The 22,043-nt window shown below is 35.9% G+C and overlaps 2 protein-coding genes across 3 annotated transcripts in view; one reads left to right on the top strand and one right to left on the bottom strand.

The window, feature by feature from the left end:
- NAA25 (N-alpha-acetyltransferase 25, NatB auxiliary subunit) overlaps positions 1-22,043 on the bottom strand; it is a 74,837-nt gene that overhangs the window by 33,509 nt on the left and 19,285 nt on the right. For both annotated transcript variants that reach the window (XM_032602377.1, XM_032602376.1), the window contains exons 5-13: positions 21,267-21,341; positions 20,027-20,134; positions 19,588-19,666; positions 15,652-15,763; positions 14,542-14,631; positions 13,320-13,489; positions 11,052-11,164; positions 4,074-4,281; positions 3,161-3,250 (exon numbers count right to left, since the gene is read on the bottom strand). In XM_032602377.1, the coding sequence (XP_032458268.1) occupies positions 3,161-3,250; positions 4,074-4,281; positions 11,052-11,164; positions 13,320-13,489; positions 14,542-14,631; positions 15,652-15,763; positions 19,588-19,666; positions 20,027-20,134; positions 21,267-21,341 (1,045 nt within the window). The remainder of the gene's footprint in view (positions 1-3,160; positions 3,251-4,073; positions 4,282-11,051; positions 11,165-13,319; positions 13,490-14,541; positions 14,632-15,651; positions 15,764-19,587; positions 19,667-20,026; positions 20,135-21,266; positions 21,342-22,043) is intronic.
- Positions 17,744-18,752, top strand: LOC116738722 (60S ribosomal protein L22-like). The gene is made up of 3 exons (XM_032602380.1): positions 17,744-17,778; positions 18,026-18,354; positions 18,724-18,752. Exons 1-3 carry the CDS (start codon positions 17,744-17,746, stop codon positions 18,750-18,752), a joined length of 393 nt encoding a protein of 130 aa, XP_032458271.1.

Raw genomic sequence — 22,043 nt, forward strand, 5'->3', positions numbered from 1 at the left:
GGATGATTAAGTAAACTGTAGTTACACCCACACAGGGAAACACCATACAGCCATTTAACGTTAACAAGGAGTTTTTAACAGCAAGGGAAAATAATTATGCAATAATGATCAGTAAAACGTACAGAATTCAAACTATTATGAAGAGTTCATCTCAAGTATTTAAAACATTCACAGAGAAAGAGAGAAGGAAATATGCAAAAATGTTAGTCTTTTGGAAGTTGGAAAAGTGAGATTAAAATAAACCATTTGCCAAATTTTTACGAGCTACTTTTACAGTTAGAAAAAACAGCTAAAATAAAAAGCTCCCCCCCCAAAAAAAAAGCTCCATGCACTGAGCTTTTAAAATTATATTCTATATTTCCAAAAGAAACAAGACATAACCAAAAATTGGGGATTTAGATAAATATCATCCATAATCCTACCCAAACTACGTAAACCACCCATGATCTACTCAAACTACCATTGTGATTAATGTACTGCTTTTGAACTATCAATTATGTATACATAACATTACTATGTAATGTATCAATTATAGCTCAATATAACGAGAGGAGAAAAAAATGACATCCTTCACTCCCTATTTTATTTTTGCAGCACAATTTTACACAGTAGTAATCATGGCATACACCCGATTTTGTGTTTTCCCATGTTGCTCCCTGGTCTTCACAATCATAATTTTATTTAATTCAACACTCAGTGACCTAAACTCTGCAGTAACACTAGATATAACACCCAAAGATAAGAGTCATAGGTGGTTCCAGGCCTCAAGAGGTTCAGAATTGAGTAGAAGAGATAGTTGGACAATTATAGATAATAGATAATTTTTTTAAGTCCTACTTATTCAAGGATAACCAATATCAGAATTTTTTTAAAAAAGTTCTTGAAGATCTCTTTTAAATGGAAACAAAATTTCAAAGTAAATAGTTTTTAAAAAAAGGTTTAATTTACACTTCTGAACTATTAAACCCAACATTATGATGACATTTATCATCTTATTTTATTTTGCAAAATTTAGAATATAACTACAACTCTATGCCAAATCAAAGAGCATCAAGGGTTGATGAGGATTTGGGGGACAAAATTTTTTAAATCAAATTTTATAATATAACAAAATGATATAATAAAAAGATATAAGATAAATAAATTCTGGGGATATAATGTACAGCATGGTGACTACAGTTAACCACACTGTACTGTGTATTTGAAAGTCGCTAAGAGAGTAGATGTTAATATTTCTCATCACAAGGGAAAAAAAAGTAGCTATGTGAGGTAATGGACTTTAACTAAACTTATTGTGGTAATCATTTTGCGATATATCACTATATTGTATACCTTAAACTAATACCATGTATCACTATATTGTATACCTTAAACTAATACAATGTAATGTATCAATTATAGCTCAATAAAACTAGAGGAGAAAAAATGGCATCCTTCACTCCCCATTTTATTTTTGTAGCACAATCATAAAGAAATGCTTTTTTGCAAAAAATATTTGAGAGCATCATCAATTTAACCTTAAAATGCTCTTCTTAATCCTGTCACATTCAAATCAGTCTCTTTCAACATCCTCACCAATTTTCTATACATTTCTAATTTTTGTCATATCCACCTTGAACAATGACTATTGTTCCAGCCTACAACTGGAACATTCAACATCACTTTCACTGACTTCAAGAAAACTTGCATCTATATATATATAATATCTAGAACTTCCCATGTATTTGCACTGTATGATTTTGGACAACCCACCTAACTGCTTTCTCTCTGCCCTGTATTTCCCACATCTGTAAAACTGTAACGATCTTAACTGTATTGTTACAAGGTTTAAAATTAGCTAATTCATATAAAGCACTTTCAAGTGCCTGATGATCCACAACTGTTAACTGTTATTACTATTATATGGTCAGATATCTTGCTCCAAAACCAAGAGATTAGCAAAGCCACAGTCACTAAGAGCAAGAATAGATGCCAGGAATAAGTGGGGAAGGGTATGAGTAGGGGCCAAATTACTAAGTAGTCAGTTCATTAACGGTTTTACATTAAGATGACTTTTACAGCCCTATGCAACCTCCTGAATGTGGGGTTCCAGATACCAAGTACTCTGATGAAAAGGATTTCATCCCCATCCCCGGTACAATACAGTATAACAAGTACTATCATATGGATATACACAACGTCCTACAAAAGTTCAGAAGGGGCATAAAATCTGCAATGAGGAAGGGGGTGAAATCAAGACAGGCTTGTCAGAGGCACTGTTTGAGTAAAAGTGAGATGAAGGAGGTAAGAAAGTTATTTCAAAGAGAGGTAACATGATGTTCAGTGATAGTAGCAAAAAAAAAAAAAAAAGTAGATTCAGGGCCTTAAGTACTAAGAATCTGGAGATGTAGACAGACACTAGATTATAGAGAGCATTGTAAACCATCCTAATAAGGCTGATCTTTATCCTCAGGAAAATAGGGCATATCTGAAGGACTTTAAGCATGAGGAAGATAGTATCAATATTGAGTGCTTGGTTAAATGACCCATGAGGGCAGGGTGGTGTCTGTCTTGCACAGCACTGTCTCCCAGCCCTGTTTCTTCTGCAGTTTATTCTCATGAATAATATGCAATAAGTAGCTAAAGTTATTTTTTCTCAAAAACTGCTAATAAGAGAAAATGTCAGAAAGTGAGACCTAAAGAAAAGGCAATCTCAGTACCCTCTGCTGAATCATCCTTCTCTTGCTTAATGACTCATGATGCTTCCTTTACCATGTAGTATATATTTGTCTTAAATGGGCTAATCTGAACTATATTCCAAAAAAAGTTTATTTTCCTATATAAACTGAAGTGAACAAAAATGGCTATTTCATTCCATGGACCCATACATCTATATCTGAATCAGTTTCTCTGTATTTTAATTATTGTAACTTTGTAATAGGTTGTTTACTCACTATGCAGAAATATTTTAAAACAGAACAGATATCCACTGATTTAAGATTATCCTAATTACAGAGAGGAGGATACTTGGAGACTTTGGTTCTTCTAGAAGCACCCTGGAGAAGGGCAAGGAAGAAAAACCTAAAAGCATAAATCAAATTCTTGGATTATATACTTAGTCTAAGGATTTATAGTCAACAAAAACAAAGAGTAAAGTTAAACTGAAATCACTGCTCTTTACCTGTTTCTCTCCATATATCAATAAGCACATGGACAGCAAGGAGACAGTAATAGTCTGAAAATTGCAATTCGGTTTTCAAACAGGATTTCCCTATAGGGAAAAAAAAAATCATATCTGTATTTTAAGATTTGTTCAATTATTACTGCCCCAAAGGAGTTTTTTTAAAGCAAGAAAGTGACAGGAGGAAGAAGAGAAAAAGAGGAAAAGAAACTAATAAGAATGGAGTAAATACCAGAAGAAAAATATAAGCCATGAATCAAAAGAGTCAAAAGAAGGTGAGACCACACTCAGCTGGAGCAGAAGGAAGGGTTCCAGAATAGAGGTGGTATTCCAAATGGTCCCAAAAGGAGAGCAGCAAGATTTGGAAGGAGGTTTTAGGTGAAGAAAAGAACAGAATCCAAGAGCCATGTACAACTAATGTAATATTATGCTCATTACTTCACCTAATTTTTTAGAATACAGTTAGAGAAATACTAATATCATCTAGTCAGATAATTTATATTTTATCACACATATCTAAGCAATCTGAAGATCATCTACTTCTAAACTAAATATTTATCTCACAATTTACAATTCTTTTTGGTCATTTACACAGGCTATATATTTAGAATATTAAGGCCTATAAGCAGAAAATATGACAATTATCATAAACTCTGCAATTCATCTGAGCCCCACTGTGATAAAGAGTTGGCTGGCCAGATCAGGAAGAATATGGATATCTGGGAGCCAATTATAATTTTTAAAACTCCAAGCTTAAGAAAGGGTTTGCATTTTATTACCTGGATAGTGTTCCCACTTGACAAAATATTTTCCTTGCCAAAAGCATTACAACAGCATGCTATGAGAGATAAAAAACTAACTTCTAAATCTTAGCAGATCAGGGAACTACTGCACATTTTGAAAGGCTGCTCACCAAATTCTAGTCCATGCTGGTACCTTAACATCAATTCTCTGACCACACTCAATTTCTGATTTTTATCCATCATGTGGTACAAGCCAAGTAACCTCGTCAGCTGCACCACACACAAATGTTGCTGCAGAGCTCTGATGTCAGCAGGCAGTGCCAGCTTATCCTCTGTTGGTGTTGACAAAGGAACAACTCCAAGTAACTGATTAATAAACTGCAAAGTTGAAAGAAAAAAAGAAGTACAGGTCTCAAAACAGAACTAGTCTTTAGTAGGCCACAATTAACAAATACTGAAATGGTCTAGAAAAAGGTATCAAGAAAAAATACAAATTAAAACCCCTTTAGTATACCACTTTCTATCTACCAAAATTGCCAAAACAAAAACACTTCTAACAGCACACAGTGCTGGTAAAACTCCAGTGAAACTGGCACACCCATTCATTGCTGGCCAAAAGTATTATGTTAATACCATGTAGTATATGCACTAAAAGATTAAAAGAACTGTGAAAATGTTTCCTAAATTACAATACATTGACATAATATGTAACGTAGCAATGAAAAAGTTTAATTAGGAAGACTGTAAAAAGAACAATTACCCCAAAACAAACCTATCATACTGATATACTACAAATAAATTCTTAAAGGAAACATTATACATTGAAAGGAATGGTTGTCCTGTCAATAGCCTTAAATTGTTTTTTTGATTAAAGCTTTAATTTTGAGATAATTATAGATTTGCATGCAATTGTAAGAAATAACACAGTTCCTGTGTACCCTTCACCCAGTTTTTCCTAATGGTAACATTTTTCTTTTTCCTGTGGCCGTACCGCACGGCATGCGGGATCTTAGTTCCCTGACCAGGTATTGAACCCATGCCCCCTGCAGTGGAAGCATGAAGCCCTAACCACTGGACTGCCAGGAAATTCCACCCCAATGGTAACATCTTGCAATATAAAATGTTTTTAATTCTCTAAATTCGGTATAAATTTTTAAGAACACCAGTTCCACAACCAATACAGTTGCAATATTGGCAGAAGTGAGAAGGGACCCCTGCATCACATACAGGGTGTCTGTTTAAACTTCCCACATGGTCGTATACTATACTCTTCAGCTGTTAGGATGTGAGAAAATGCTTGGGCAGCACGAGTCTGGGGTTCTAAAAGGTGTTTATGGACAGGAAGTGCAGCCAAGGGGTCACAGGCATCACCCTTGTGTCTTCCCTATATTTTGTGATCCAAAACTAATAAATTATTTTTAAAGCAAAAAAACCCAGTTCCATTTACACATGTATTAAACACAGGCTATTTTCACTCCCTTCCAAGATCCTATTAGGATGACAGTAAAGAACAAAAAAGGAATCAACCCCAAAGGATCAAGAACATGTGAAGAGATGACAGCAAATAATAAACATTAACAAGATTTCAAAAGATAAAAAGCAGAAGGGCAGGTGGTAAGTAATAACCAATGTACAGGGCCAAGAAAGCTGGAATCCAACAGTATGAATGGGGAGACCACCAATAAGCAGCAAGCCTCTTCCAGCCACAGAACCTTGGAAGACTCAGAAATTAAGGGCAAGAGGTACGTCTGAAAGCTAAAGTGCTGGTGGGACTGAAACAGAAGAATTTGCTAAATTCTAAGAAATTAGACCCCTCCCCAAGCTCACTGACTGACTTCCTAAACCCAGCAGAAGCCACGGGTTTTCTTTACCCCCAGGAGATACTGAACCAGAGACACTGTAGACTCAAGGGGAGAATGGAACAGATCTATTACCTCATGTTTCAGAATACACTAAGAGGAGTTTTAAACTTTTATGGTTCTGTCAGATTGATTGGGGTAAACTGAACAAAAAAATATTAACTCCAAGAAAGAAAGTTAAGAAAGGTAATCTCCACATACAAAGTGGCTTAGCTGTGAATATTTAGTCATTAAAATATAAATACTGCATAATTACTAAACTATACTGGGGGAAAAGTAGGTAAGGGGAGAAGTGGGATGTTATGAACGAAATTATTGCCTTCCACAGTAAGATACAAATAGATGAAAACTATAACTGTAAAAATAAACAAATAGCTAAATAAGCCTATAATTTAGAAATATGGAGTTAAATAACAGAAGAAGCAGCTAAGGGTTGAAAGTGATTTGCCTGTACAGAGCCAGAATCAGGGCTAGAGAAGGCAAAGAGCTGCAATTGTTTTTCAATATAAGCCTTGTAGCACTATTTGACTTTTTCAATTTTATACATGTAATTTTTGGAAACAAAAATTAAATTAAAATAAAAATCCTACTCAACATGCAGTTTCACATCTGTAATGATTTTACTTCAATTTTCTACAATTGTGTGAATTTTAATTATTATGATCAGATAATCACATTTGTAACAAAGAAACTGTGGCACTAGTTTCATGTTTTTGATTAAGTACCTATATAATTTCTATTGCCAGCTCTTCCATTCTTGTAAGCCATTTTATATACTAGTTATGTTTATTATTAAGGCCTTCTTTATTGAATGCTAAAGAATCTTCCAAACAGGTTTTGTCATGAAACAATACGTTCATTTGCTATTCTAGTCTGTACAGTTTCACTGCTACACAAAAAGCTTCTTTAAAAACTGGAATTATTTTATTGTTAGCTTAAAACCCCAAGGCAAAGGAAACAAAATATAAAAACGTCTCTATGGGTGAGCCTCTTCAGGATAACTGGACTCAATGGCCTCCTCTTAGGGGCCAGTCCCATTTTAAAATGCGTCTCCTAATTCATTGGGACAACAGTTCTCAGTCTGAACCTTACTTGGACAGTTTGCAATCCTCTGACAAACATACTGCTGAGTGGCAGGATTTTTAGCTATTGAAGTCATCCTACATTTAAAAAGTTGTGGCAGCAAAATTACCCCTCTCAATTAAAAATTTACACAGGACTACAAAACTCACTGCAACAGCTTTAAATCCTTTGTCTCACTGAACAATGACCACTTCATCACTGCTAGTATTTCACTATTTCTAGAGGGTTCCTCCCAGTAGATTATTAGTATATGCAGTCACAGAGGTGATCTAAGATTTTCAAACATGCCAATAAAGTAGAGCTTCTGGTACTAAAATTTATGCTAGCAAACCTATATGAATCTCAGCTAAATATGATATAAGCATTCCTCTAATGCTTTCCCATCATTTGATGCTTTAACTTACAAGACAGTAAGCACTATAAAACATGATCAATCATTCCTTACCTTAGCACTTAGCACATAATATGTGCGACAAACACTTAGTGAATGAATCTCTCCCACGTGGTTTTATTTTCTGCTTAAATCCCTCCAGTAACATGAAACTCCCACACTGTGTTTTTTAGAGAATTGTGACTATAAAAAAGATCTTTCTCTCACTGAGCCAAATTCTTAATTCCCTGCAACAACTTCTTGCTGGCCCTGTTCTCTTCCCTCTTTTACAGGACAGCTTTTCAAATTATGAGAAATAAAGTACTCTGTCATCACCATACCAAACCTATCTCTTCCACTCAACCATTTCTCTCTCATAGGCTTTCAAGTCTTTCTATAACCCAGAACCCTCTTTTCTGGATATGTTACAATTTATCTAGAAAACTTCTAAAGTTTAGCCTGTGCCCTATAAGCACAGCAACCCAAGAACAACTTTTTCTAAACCAAAGTGAACAATGGTAGTCATTTCAGAACCCAGTAGAGACCACTGGCTCCTTAACAGTTTGGGAATGCACTGCTCCATCTGCCCTAGATGTGTAACCTCAAGACTGCCAAAGTATCAAGTGCTGGTGAGCTAAGGATATGGTCACGAAACAAATACTGTAGTCATTGCCACTGTGTTCCCATTGAGTTTCACTCATTCCATATGGGGATGATAGTCTTTCTGGAAAAACAGGTTGTGGTAGCCCTGTGATAGCAAGACTTCCAACATTCACTAATTAGAGTTTTTTATGAGTAAAGCTGACCAAAGTCACAGACTCTCTTGATACATATCAGTATTTCTTTACATGATGTTGATATACATATAATTGATTTACATTGATTCTATCACATCAAAAACTCCCAATAGATGACAATTAACTACAATATGGTACCCAGGCTTAGATCCCAGAAAAGAAAAAGGACATTAATGGAAGAGCTACAGAAATATAAATAAAGTCTAGAGGCCAGTTAACAGTAATGTACCAAAGTTAGTTTCTTAGTTTTGACAAATATACCACTGTAATTTAAGATGTTAATGTTGGGGAAAGCTGGGCGAAGGGTAGAGTATAACCTTCTTTACTATCTTTACAACTTTCCTGTAAATGTAAAGTTATTCCAAAATTAAAGGGTTTCTTTTCTTTAATTTTATTGAAGTATAGTTGAGTTACAATATTGTATTAGTTGCAGGTATACAGAAAAGTGATTTAGCTATGTATTTTTTTCAGATTCTTTTCCATTATAGGTTATTACAAGATATTGAATATAGTTCCCTGTGCTATACAGTAAATTCTTTTTATATATTTTGCTATAGTAGCCTGTATCTGTTAATCCCATACTCCTAATTTATCCCTTCCCCTTTGGCAACCATAAGTTTGTTTTCTACATCTGTGAGTCTGTTTCTATTTTGTAAATAAGTTCATTTGTATTATTTTTTAGATTCCACATATAAGTGATATCATATATTTGTCTTTCTCTGTCTGACTTACTTCATTTAGTATGATAATCTCTAGGTCCAACCATGGTGCTGCAAATGGCAATATTTCATTATTTTTTATGGCTGAGTAATATTTCACTGTGTATATATATACCACATCTTCTTTATACACTCATATGTTGATGAACACTTAGGTTGCTTCCATGTCTTCACTACTGTAAACAGTGCTGCTATGAACACTGAGGTGTGTGTATCTTTTCGAATTAGAGTTTTCATCTTTTCTGGATATATGCCCAGAAGTGGGATTGCTGGATCATATGGTAGTTCTATTTTCAATTATTTAAGGAACTTCCTACTGTTTTCCATAGTGGCTGTACCAATTTACATTCCTACCAACAGTGTAGGAGGGTTCTCTCCACACCCTCTCCAGCATTTATTATTTGCAGACTTTTTGATGAAGGCCATTCTGACTGGTATGAGGTGATACCTCATTGTAGTTCTGATTTGCATTTCTCTAATTATTAGTGATGTTGCACATCTTTTCATGTGCCTGCTGGTCATCTGTATGTCTTCTTTGGAGAAATGTCTATTTAGGTCTTCAAGTTTATTTTTTTTTAATCCCTTAGATTTAAGAGTCTCAGACTGCTTCAGCAAGAATGAATCATGATTTGACATAATCAGCAATTAACTGCTACAGTTTTGAGCAAATCAGAGACAAGATATTAAAAGGAAAGTCCACTGGACTTCATCAAACTTTAAAACTTTGCTCTGAGAATTCCCTGGCGGTCCAATGGTTAGGAATCAGTGCTTTCACTGCCGGGGCCTGGGTTAGATCCCTGGACGAGGAACTAAGATACCGCAAGTTGCATGGCATGGCAAAAAACAAACAAACAAACAAAAAAAAACTTTGCTCTGCAAATGATCTTGTTAAGAGGATGAAAAGACAAGCTACAGACTGGGAGAAAATATTTGAAACCACATATCTGACAAAGGACTTGTATCTAGAATAGCTAAAGAACTCTCAAAACTCAACAGTAAAAAAACAAATCAACTAGAAAATGAGCAAAAGACACTTCACTGAGGAGAAAATACAGATGGCAAATTAGCACAGGAAAAAATGTTCAAACGCATTAACCATTAGGGAAATGTACATTAAAACCATAATGAAACATCACTACACACTTACTAGAATGGCTAAAATAAAAAATAGTGACAACACCTAATGTTGATGAGGATGCAGAGAAACCAGATGACTCATACATTGCTAAAGGAAATTTAAAAGATATCGAGTCACTGTGGAAAAGTCTGGCCATTTCTTTAAAAAACTAAATGTGCAGCTACCATAAGACCCCACAACTGAACTACTGGGCATTTTTCTCAGAGAAATGAAGACTTAGGTTCCCATAAAAAAAACCTGTATACAAATGTTCACAGCAGCTGTATTTGTAATAGCCAAAAACTGGACATACCCACATGTTCTTCAACACGTTAAAGGAATCATGGTACATCCATACCATGGAATATTATTCAGCAATAAAAAGGAATGGACATGGTACATGTAACAACATGATGAATCTCCAGGGAATTACGCTGAGTAAAGAAAGTCAATCTCTAAAGGTTATAAATAATATGATTCCATTATATAACATTCTTAAAATGACAAAATTATAGGAATAGAAAATATCAGTAGTTGCTGAGGGAGAGGGATGGGGAAAGGAGGAGATACAGGGAGGTGGCTGTAGGTAAAAAAATGTAGGGAGCACATGGAGGGACCCTGGTGGTGAAACTACTATGCATCTTGTCTAGGTGGTGGTCACATGAATCCATACACTATATACGGCACTAAATATACACACACAAACACACCACACGTATACACACAAATGAATGCATGTAAAATTGATGAAATCTGAATAAGGTCAGTGGATTTTATCAATGTCAGTTTCCTAATTATGACATTATACTATAATTATGCTAGATCTTACCATTGGGACAAAGTGGGTGAAGGGTATACAGATCTCTCTGTATTATTTCTCTTACAACTGCATGTATATCTACAATTATCTCAAAAAATATATATATATATACACATACATACATACACACACACACACACACACACACACACACACACACACACACACAACAGAAGAATCCAATTATCTACCAGGGGCTTATTCTCATTGCGGCTCAACTTTACAAGAAATCATGCCTTTAATCTGATAGCACCTAGACTACTTGGCTTGATAGCACAATATCTTGATATCTCATGTTCACCACTTTCACCCATTTTAGAAAGGAAACCCAAACACTTAACCTAGTTGCAATAAATACAGGTACCCAACAGAACTCTGCTTACTTTTGTACACTGTGTAGCAGGCAAGAGGTCAACAAACACCTTGAGGTCTGTGAAACAACAAGGTTTATCCCCAAACTTTTTAAAATACTGGAACATTAATTCTTCTGGATCACCTAAGAGAGAGGGGGGGGGAAATATCACTAAATTATTCATGGACTGAAGCAATCTCTAATTTAAGTGAGAAGTCTGACTTGAAAAACATTTATTTCAATTAAATGAAAATTTTGCTTGAATGAGAATGAGGATGACAATGAGGGCCGGAAGATAGCTTGCCAGTTTAAAAATAAATACTAAAAAGGAGTTGAATCTTGCGAACTCAGTTTACCTGTTATTACACTGAGGAAATGTGAAGTTTTTCATTCAATTAAAGTTTAAATAGTTTAAAATTTTTCATTAAAGTTTAAAGACAAGTTTATATGCAAACATTAAACAAACATGCTTTTCTCCACAACAGTTCCTGAACTACTTAACAAATATTAAATATATGTTAACTAAATGAAAGGTAGTGTTTGTTAACAGGCACACCAACAGAAGAGAAAATAAATGGGAGAGCCAAGGGCCAATAACTCCAAAGTCACTCACTATGGAAAATTTAAACCTGGATATGCTGAAAGCTACCAATTCATTTTATTTTTCCTCAAATTAAAAATAAAAATAATAAAAGTAAAATACTCTCAAATTGGACTAGATTTAGGAAGGAGAGATTTTTAACAAGGTCTCTGTAAGATTTTAGGTCTGGGTTCCTGCTCACACATTTCTGGGAACAGAGATTTCATGGCTTTAATCAGATTCTCACATGCCTCTGTGATCCAAAAGAGACTAAGAATCACTCACTGGTCTGGTAAAAAAACAAAAAGAAAAAAATTTTTTTGTGTGTGGAGACAAATTTGTAAGATTCACCAATTTGTAAGATTCAGGCTGGTGAGAGAGAAGAGAAAGACAAGGGATGAATATAGGAAGTGTGAAAACAGATCCAAGTAGTTTTATATCCAGCTTTGGAAAGAAAGCAACTCTTTTTTATTTTTGGCCACATCAGGCGACTTGTGGGATCCTAGTTCCCCGACCAAGGATCGAACCCAGGTCCCCTGCAGTGGAAGCACGGTGTCCTAACCACTGGACCATCAGGGAAATCTGAAGAAAGCAATTCTTTGCAATATACTTTAACAATATTTTGCTGAAGGTCACATAAAAATTTTCATTTGCGATTCTAAAACAAACACCAACTAAAGTAATTGAGGTAGACCCAAAGAAAGAAGTCAACATGGAATTCAAAATTGGTTATGAATAATCTACATAGGAAATGACAGAGAGATAGTCACAGTTAATTTTAGAATGAGCTGCAAAGAACATTAATTACATGATTAAAATGGACAAAGATGTTCTAGGATAGGTTTTAGGTATTGAGAAGTGCTCATCATCTCAGGACAACTGGTCCCTAAAGAAACCTTCTTAAAGTTATTCAAGTTTTAATGAGAACTAAATTTCTATAATGACGAGTGGGGAAAAAAGTTTTCTTTGGAGCTTTATCTTAAAAAAATGAAACTAAAGAAATTTTTAAAGTTTATTCTCCTAAACTTAAAAAATTTAGGGTATAATTAAAACTAAAGCTAATTCTTAGTATGAGCAAAGAATTACTGATTTTGGGGGGAGTGGTGCTTTTTTTCCCCACAAAACTGTGAATTAGTACAATATGACAACATTTACTTCTTATGTAGTATGCTCAAAAAGAACCATTTTACAAAAACCTCTAAGGGTTTCATCAAATTTCCTGAAGGCCTCTCTTAATGCTTTACTATCCAAATCATACTTTTCTCCCATCTTGTCATTGTCCTAATAAATTTTCTCAACTGTTAACTGCTCTTTAACTGCTCTAACTCTGCCAGATGTTATTTCGTCAATGGTTTTGTGAGTGCTTAGGGTAGATTTTCAAGAAACCTTTCATTCACTTCTTGAAATCCTGAAACTTTTATAAAACTGGCTATTTACTTTGAAATTGATTTTGACATTATTGCTGGGTCAGCAAAAGAATGCCTGACAGACTCTGATGGAATAGGGAGAGATGCTAAAGTTAAGCTGAGTTGCATGTGTGATTGAGGGTTAATTTTATAAGTGATCCATTCATTAGTTAATATTTTCAGGTTATGAAGACATTTGCTTCTCAAACACAACTTTATCACTGTAGGCTTCAGAGAATAGATACTGCACTTGGGTACTGAGGGCATCCCTGTATCTTCTCCAGGGTTCCCAAATATCATTACAGCTTCTTACCCAGTTTGTACTCATCATTAAAACCTTGACGTCGCAAACGTCTAATCAGCTCCAGTTTAGCCAGATGTGGTCCTCGGAGATGGCGAGAACTTTTAGATTCTTCTGTTATCCGATCTTCTATAAATCTCACAGCCTCTTCTGCAGAATAATGTACTTCTCCTTCTAAAGAACTAGGTATAAACACATGAAAAAGGTATTTTGTGCCTCTATCAAGCCAAATTGATTTTAAGAAACAAATTAAAAATAACAGAAAGTACTGTGATAATTATAAAACAACACAAATTAGAATAAAAGAGAAATATGAGCATATTCTGACAGTTAACATGGCATATGATTCCTCTCAATTTTGTCATTTGATTATTGCAGAGTGACTAACCACCTCTACCTCTTTCTTAAAAAAAGAATGAATAATTTTGCATATATAAAATATTACCTAATTAAAAACATAAGTAAATTTTATTGCTAGAAAAATGAGGCTGAGAAAAATTAGATGACTTACTTAATATTATAAAGTAAGCCTCAGTTCATATTTGGTATCATAAACCCTATTTTGTTATTCACTTTTTTAAAAGAGCTCATTATATTTATTGTGGTATTGTCTGTAATAGCCCCCAAAACAGGAAGCAGCAACAATAATGGTATCTATCAACAGCAGACAGATTAAATGAATTTGGTACATTTCTAAAATGGAGTTCTCTTAAGTCATTAAAAAGAATTAATCAGATCTGTATGCACCATATATGGAAAGATGCCCAAGATACACTTTAGGGGGTGAAATACGAAGTTGTAAACCATTACATCTAACATAATTGCATTCTTATGTTAAATAAGAATAATTATATTAGTATATGCATAATATAAATAAATCTGGAAGAAAAGACACCAAACTGTCTTTTCCAAATAAATCTGGAAGACACCAAACTGTTATCAAGAGTTATTTCTGTGTCAATTACATCTCAATAAAACTGGAAAAAGAAAAAAATCATCCTGGGATGATAGGAAAACTAGGAACTAACACTTTCCACACCATACATTTCTGTACTAATTTAAGATTTTTGCAATGAACACATATTTATTTTAAAATTTAAAAATGGAAAAATGTCTTGCTTTGAAAGGGATACATTATTGAGACAGAAAAAGAGAATTCAATTAGGCTTACAATGAAATCATTTTGCTACACCATACTAAAAAGTGTTGTAATTCAGGAAAGAAGACAACTTACTGTTCACCTTCAGCAGGAGGAGTCCAGGCTTCTTCAATCAGTCGAAAGACAGAATCGAAATAAGTCAGATAGAACTGCCAGTCATCTGAGCTAAAATCAGATTGAATGGTGCACACAGGATTAAACCCAAGTTGTGACAAATCTGCCTGAGGAACCATGTTATTCAACTTATTTTCTAAGTTATATTTTAGTCTTTACTAGGAGAAGCCCAACCTTCCCTCTGGGTTTCTTCTACAGCCCTAAAAGGGCAACAACTCCAGAGGCATTTTCAAAGTCAAACATTTTCAAGAAACTACTCTTTCCTTCAATAAAATGACCAGGTCTAAAAAACTAATATTCTCAGGACTTCCCTGGTGGCCCAGTGGATGAGACTCCGCACTCCCAATGCAGGGGGCCCGGTTCAATCCCTAGTCGGGAAACTAGATCCCGCATGCATGACGCAACTAAGAAGTCTACCTGCCACAACAAAGATCCCGCGTGCCACAAGTAAGACCCAGAGCAGCCAAAATAAATTAAAAAAAAAAAAAAAAACAGCTCATGCAGCCCTTAATAAAAAACTAATATTCTTAACAGAAAACTCCCCACATTAGTGCTTTCTAGGGGGGCTAAGGGGAGGGTCTCTCTTTTAGACCAATATTGAGTTTGACAAATTAATGACTTTTCAGCATTCATTCTGAATACTTAGCACCCTGGTGGCTTAAGTTCCATTACACCTCTTTATTGAAAGATGAAGGCTTGGGCTTCCCTGGTGGCGCAGTGGTTGAGGGTCCGCCTGCCGATGCAGGGGACATGGGTTCGCGCCCCGGTCCGGGAAGATCCCACATGCCGCGGAGCGGCTGGGCCCGTGGGCCATGGCCGCTGAGCCTGCACGTCCAGAGCCTGTGCTCCGCAACGGGAGAGGCCACAACAGTGAGAGGCCCGCGTACCGCAAAAAAAAAAAAAAAAAAAGATGAAGGCTCATTAAAAACTTTAAAAAAAATATCCAGAACACACAACTAAAAGATTTCACTTTATGCCCAGAAATCTCAAAATATATAGACCAAAAAAATCAATGGTGAGACCTGAAAGCCCCACTCCAGTCTCATAGTCCAAAAAGAAGCATCTACTTACTTTTTCAGTAAGAGGCGCCGAGAAAGGGCATTGCACTCTGGCCACCTGCTCAGCTTCTTGTACATAGCCATGCATTTATTTTCCCGACTCTGAATCTCACTTGTTAACTTCTCTACAATTAAAAGTTATAAAAGTTGGTAAGCTGGTTTCATTTCTGCTCAGAAACCAGAACAAAATCCATATACAAGAAGGAAACTGTCACATTTTCTTATTCACTCTTAGAAAATGGGACCACTATTAGATACAAACTACTATCTCACTAAAGATTACTTTCCTGAAAGGAAAAATCGTATATTTCTGATACTAAACTTTTTAATCCTTTTCTTCTACAAAATACAAGGATCCAGAATGTCTTGAGTTGAGGATCTAGTGTGTGGGATACACATAAAATCCCAACAGCGTCTAAGGACTGGTATATTTAGACCTGATATATTTAGACCATAGACAGACCATCCATACATTTCCAAAACATTGAATAAGCTTGGACTGGAATGAGATGAGAAAGGGGAGATGTTATGAGGAAGATAAAAAAAGAAAAGAGATGAATCAAACTCTTCCAACAGTTGAGAACAAAAAAACTAGGACTATATTTCTGACCAAATTAGATATGCCCTGTCCTTTTAGAATGGTTTAGCAGATTAAGGATGCCAACAATTACATTATGAATTTTCTATAGAGAATCTAAAGTGTAACTATCCATACAACTACAACCTAACTGAATAAAAACAAAGTTGACTTGTACCCACCTGCAAGGAGGCTAAAGTTAGAGAGTAACATTAAAAATAAAAACAAAAACAAAACTCTTTCTACATTTTATATAATTAAAGTACTTAACTCAGTTACTATTACAGTTTTGTGATAGCACAAAGTCTAGTAAAGGATATACATACTTGTAAAAAACAAAGTCTTTTTAATGGCTGGACCTAATGAGAGTTCTGAGGCTACTCATCTACAGTTAGTTACTCCCAATAACCATAAAGGCACAATTAAAAAACCAGGGTTGTCAAAATGATAACTGCATTCCCACGAATTTCTCCTAAGGAAATCAAAGATGTGTAAATATTTAGGAACCAAAATCCCCTATGTGTCCAAAAATAAGGGAATAGTTAATGCTATCTATGAAGTTCATACAAATCAGTTTTCCAACAACAAAGGAGGAAGTATTTTCACAACAATGGAAAAGAGCTAACTTCTTTAACATGTAAAGTACTCTTGCAAATCAATAAGCAGATTAACCAAATTTTTAGAAATAGGAAAAGGATAAGAAAAAGCAGCTCAGAGGAAAAAAATATATTAATGGCTTTTAAACAAATGGAGAAATAATTATCCTCCCTCATAACTAAATAAAAACTGTAAGGTATGTTTTACCTATCTCATTGAAAAACATAAAAGGTTTGATATGGGACTTCTCTGGTGGGCCAGTGGCTGACTCCACGCTCCCAATGCAAGGGGCCCAGGTTTGAACCCTGGTCAGGAAACTAGATCCCACGTGACACAACTAAGAGTTCACATGCCACAACTAAAGATCCCGCATGCGGCAAGGAAGATCCAGCATATGGTAGCGAAGACACGGCCTAGCCAAATAAATAAATAAATATTTTTTTAAAAGTTTGATCTAAAATTTTGATAATATAAGTGGGTAAATATGCAAAGAAACAGGCCCTCTTACAATCTAATAGCAAATACAGCTGGTGGAAATGCACACTGTAGCCTCTTAGAGGGCAATTTGGTTTATAGCAAAGATGTTCCTTGCAAATAGCCTAAATACCCTTCAAAGATGAGCTATGTAGTAAACTGTCTACGTTTATACTATGGAACACTGGGCACCATTAAAGAGAATGAGGTAGTGAGGTATATCTCTAAGACACACTGTTTAGGTAAAAAAACAATGGGTCTAAGAGTATGGAGAGAAAAGGTCACAAACTCAAATGCCTTCATAGGACAGACACAATAAACATTTTAAAATTTTAAAGAAAAAAAATATTTACTAAGAACATTGTGCAGAGTAAGATTACTCTTAGGGTCAAGGTACAGTATATTCTCAATTGTGGTTTAAAAAAGTGGGGGGCCCCTTTCTGCCTCCGCTGCCACCATGGCGCCTGGTAGAAAGTTTGTGGCAAAGGGGGGGCAAAAAAAAAGAAGCAGGTCCTGGGGCCTCCCTGGTGGCGCAGTGGTTGAGAGTCCGCCTGCCGACGCAGGGGACACGGGCTCGTGCCCCGGTCCGGGAGGTTCCCACGTGCCGCGGAGCGGCTGGGCCCGTGAGCCATGGCCACTGAGCCTGCGCGTCCGGAGCCTGTGCTCTGCAACAGGAGAGGCCACAAAAGTGAGAGGCCCGCGTACTGCAAAAAAAAAAATAATAAAATCAAATTTAAAAAAAAAAAAAAAAGCAGGTCCTGAAGTTTACTCTTGACTGTACCCATCCTGTAGAAGACAGAATCATGGATGCTGCCAATTTTGAGCAGTTTTTTCAGGAGAGAATCAAAGTGAATGGAAAAGCTGAGAATCTTGGTGGAGGTGTTGTAACAAACGAAAGAAGCAAAAGCAAGATTACTGTAACTTCTGAGGTAGCTTTTTCCAAAAGGTATTTGAAATATCTCACCATAAAATATTTGAAGAAGAAAAACCTATGTGATCGTGATCGGTTACGCGTAGTTGCTAACAGCAAAGAAAGTTACGAACTGCATTACTTTCAGACTACTCAAGGTGCAGAAGAGGGGCTTCCCTGGTGGCGCAGTAGTTAAGAATCCGCCTGCCAATGCAGAGGACACGGGTTTGAGCCCTGGTCCGGGAAGATCCCACATGCCACGGAGCAACTAAGCCATGCACCACAACTACTGAGCCTGCACTCTAGAGCCCGCAAGCAACAACTACTGAAGCCCACGTGCCACAACAACTGAAGCCTGCACGCCTAGAGCCCATGCTCCACAACAAGAGAAGCCACTGCAATGAGAAGCCCACACACTGCAACGAAGAGGAGCCCCTACTCGCTGCAACTAGAGAAAGCCTGCGTGCAGCAATGAGAACCCAAAGCAGCCAAAAATAAATAAATTTCTTTAAAAAAAAAAAAAAAAGATGAAGAAGAGGAGGAAGATGAGGATTAAAACTCAATTATCTGGGGACCTCCCTGGCGGTCCAGTAGTTAAGACTTCACCTTCCAATGCAGGGGGTGCAGGTTTGATCCCAGGTCAGGGAACTAAGATCCCACATGCATCATGGCCAAAAAACCAAAACATAAAGCAGAAGCAATGTTGTAACAAATTCAATAAAGACTTTAAAAAAAAATGGTCCACATCAAAAAAAAACAAAACAAAACTCAATTATCTGGAATATTTTGTATGAGTTCTTAAATAAAACTTAGGACCCCAAAAACAAAAAAAAGGGAAGGGGGAGGGGCAAGATACTACTTTAGAAGGATATACAGAACAGGTAACTGGAGAAGGATGTAGAGGGCAGAGGGTTGGAGATCTGGGGTAAAATCATACTCCCTGAATTTTCTGAATCCATGAATTATTTTCATTCATTCATTCATTCATTCGGCTATGCCAGGTCTTAGATGCGGCACATGGGATCTTCGTTGCCACGTGTGGGATCTTCCGTGTAGCATGCGGGATCTTTAGCTGCGGCATGCGGGATCTCAATTGTGGCATGTAGGATCTAATTCTCTGACCAGGGATCGAACCCAGGCCCCCTGCATCGTAAACGCGAAGTCTTAACCACTGGACCACCAGGGAAGTCCCCATGAATTATTTTCAACTAAAAATTATTTTAAAAAAATAAATACAGAAAAACCTGAAAGAATCTAAAATGATCGCAAGTGATTTTTTTAAAGTCTTTATATCTTTGTTTCTGTATGTGGAAGAAATTTTCCACAATAAAATGTCATGTTTAAATAGGAAAACAAAACAAAAAAAACTTTAAGAAAACTCTAAAAATTACCTCCTAATTTTCCTCTGATGACATCCAAGGCTTCCTGGTACTTTCCCAAACGTTCTAGGATCATATAATAAAGTTCAACCTTACAAAACAAACAAACAAGAAGTGCAACCATTGAAACTTTTCAATAATAAAAAGATAAGTCATTTGTATGTTTTTAAAAAGCTATCTAACAGAAAAGAACACTATATCTTCAAATAAGATGAAATTAACAGTGAGAATCAGACCATAGTATCTCTCCTATCTATATCTCAGCAGGGTACTTTCTAGAAACATGCTAGAACCTCACTCATTATACCTAGGCTGGGGAGTTCCAAAGCTTCACATTTACACAAAAGGCAAGAGTGAGGACCCAGTTCTCTAAATGGAATAAAGCAACAGTTCATAATATTGTAACAACATCAAAAACATGCAAATACAAAGTGGGGCTTAAATTACTCACTTCAGCCTCTGCTTCTATCTTGTCCTCTTTTACCATTTTTTCTACCATTCTCTCAGCAAGGGGCAGAAACATCGTTTTTGAGAGGTTTTCATCCTGCGCTGATATAGACTGAAGGAGAAAAGAAAAATGTTTGCACTATTTATATTATTACCCTGCAGACCATTATTGTGACTCTGGCACAAAATTATCAACCCACTATGTCAAATATCAGACCTAATTTGAACTTGAGAGTGGTTTGCTTTATAGGAGATTTCTTTACTAAAGATTCTTATTGTATGCATTCTTGAAATACATAGTTTCCACAATATGACCTAACTTTTAAATATTAGACCATTCATACATTTTTTTCTAGAAATATGTTAAGAGGGGATACATTTATACTATTTAGTATATATAAAGGGTACCAGGTATTTGAAGAGTCAAAAACCTTTGAGATGTCTTCTTGAGACCTTCACATATTAGAAGGAAAATGCCAATTCCTTCTATTTATAGTATGGCTTACTATTAGCTACAGTTACCTTAACATGATATTAATCATTTTAACATTGCCAAAGATTCTGCTCAGAGCTCATTTACCCCCTGAAAACAACCTTTCAGGGTAGCTATTATGCTTATTTTATAGTTAAACTAAGGTTAAAAGATTCTCCAACAGCTCAAGAGACATGGTGAAGCCAATGTTTGAAAGCAGACCTGTCTGAACCCAGAGCCTCTCTGTTCTTAACCTACATTTTAACTCCAGAGCCTCTCTGTTCTTAACTGCTACATTTTAACTCTTTTCTCCCCATCCTCTCATACACAGTGTCTTATCTTGGTACTTATAGCTGCTCTGGGAGATGAGCATCTCCATTCTGCAAAAGAGCAGACTGAGGCTCAGAAAGCAGAAGTGATGAAACAAGGTCACCCAGTTCAATGATCCGTTCAACAACCAACAATAGTGCCTTAAAGACAAACCTCAAGTTAAAATATCAAACATTTCGAGGCTCATACTTGATCAAGTAACCCAGTAATGGATCTAAGATTCAGAGGAAATACACTCTGTGCTACACACAAATAAACCAATATATCAACTCAAAAAGAATACTAAAACTCCTCAACTCAAAAAAATCAACTGACAATATGTCACATCCCTATTTGACACATGCTGCAACACATTACCCAAGATGTTCAGAGGACACATTAAGGACAATTACTATATACAAAAATAAAAACAAATCTCAATCCCATTGAATGCCATACTCACTTGCATTATTAAGCTCATCACAGACCAAAAGTAGTAAGGGTTTTTGGGGACAATCTTATATAGAGCCATGCCAGCCTGAAAGACAGAGAGCCATAAATACTTAACTTAGAAAACATCATACAGAGGGTAATTAATGACCTAGACATGTGGCAAGAAGTTTCCTAGGAAAATAGCAACATGTTTACATATGCTGGTTACTGTAAGTGCCTAGTAACTTGATGGATGTTCTCTACAGCATAACAATAGAGGTAATCCCAATATCAAGAATGATATTTCACCTTTTGAATCAGATTTTCTTAAACTGAAGACCCAGTGTTCCTAGAGAATACTGCAATCCAATATAGTTCTGGTAGACTACCAAGCAAAAACAAAAGTTGGGTTATGAATGTATATCAATAAACTTTACTGAAGCCATTGCACTAATCAGTTATAGTAAAACAAAGAAATCCACACAGTATATTTAAACTTCAAAATCAGACAAAATTACTCTGATACAATTCAAAAAATAGTTCTTAGGTTAGGAAAATATTCAGGTTCTTTCAATATACCATTAATTAGAACTGAAGCCTCTCATTGTGAAATGTATAATATGCAAATACTTAGAAGTAGGAACATGGCACAAAGGAGCAAAGTAGATCTATTCACGTAAAACTGAGAATCTGTCCATAATTGCCAACTAGTAGTCAATGCTAAGAACTCTGTCAGCTAATTATCACAGTTACTATTTTATTTTTTAATCTTTTGCCTATCTTCAATCCACTTGAAAAAAATACATGG

The sequence above is a fragment of the Phocoena sinus genome, chromosome 14 (genome assembly GCF_008692025.1).
Source record: "Phocoena sinus isolate mPhoSin1 chromosome 14, mPhoSin1.pri, whole genome shotgun sequence".
In the NCBI taxonomy this organism is placed as follows: domain Eukaryota; kingdom Metazoa; phylum Chordata; class Mammalia; order Artiodactyla; family Phocoenidae; genus Phocoena; species Phocoena sinus.

What these genes read in the sequence shown, in the direction of transcription:
- LOC116738722 (XM_032602380.1), top strand. Translation starts at nt 17,744, where the DNA reads ATGGCGCCTGGTAGAAAGTTTGTGGCAAAGGGGGG. An exon ending in AAGTTTGTGGCAAAGGGGGG is followed by an intron (nt 17,779 to 18,025) that starts GCAAAAAAAAAG and finishes TCAAATTTAAAA; the next exon opens with AAAAAAAAAAAAGCAGGTCC. An exon ending in TTACTTTCAGACTACTCAAG is followed by an intron (nt 18,355 to 18,723) that starts GTGCAGAAGAGG and finishes AAAAAAAAAAAG; the next exon opens with ATGAAGAAGAGGAGGAAGAT.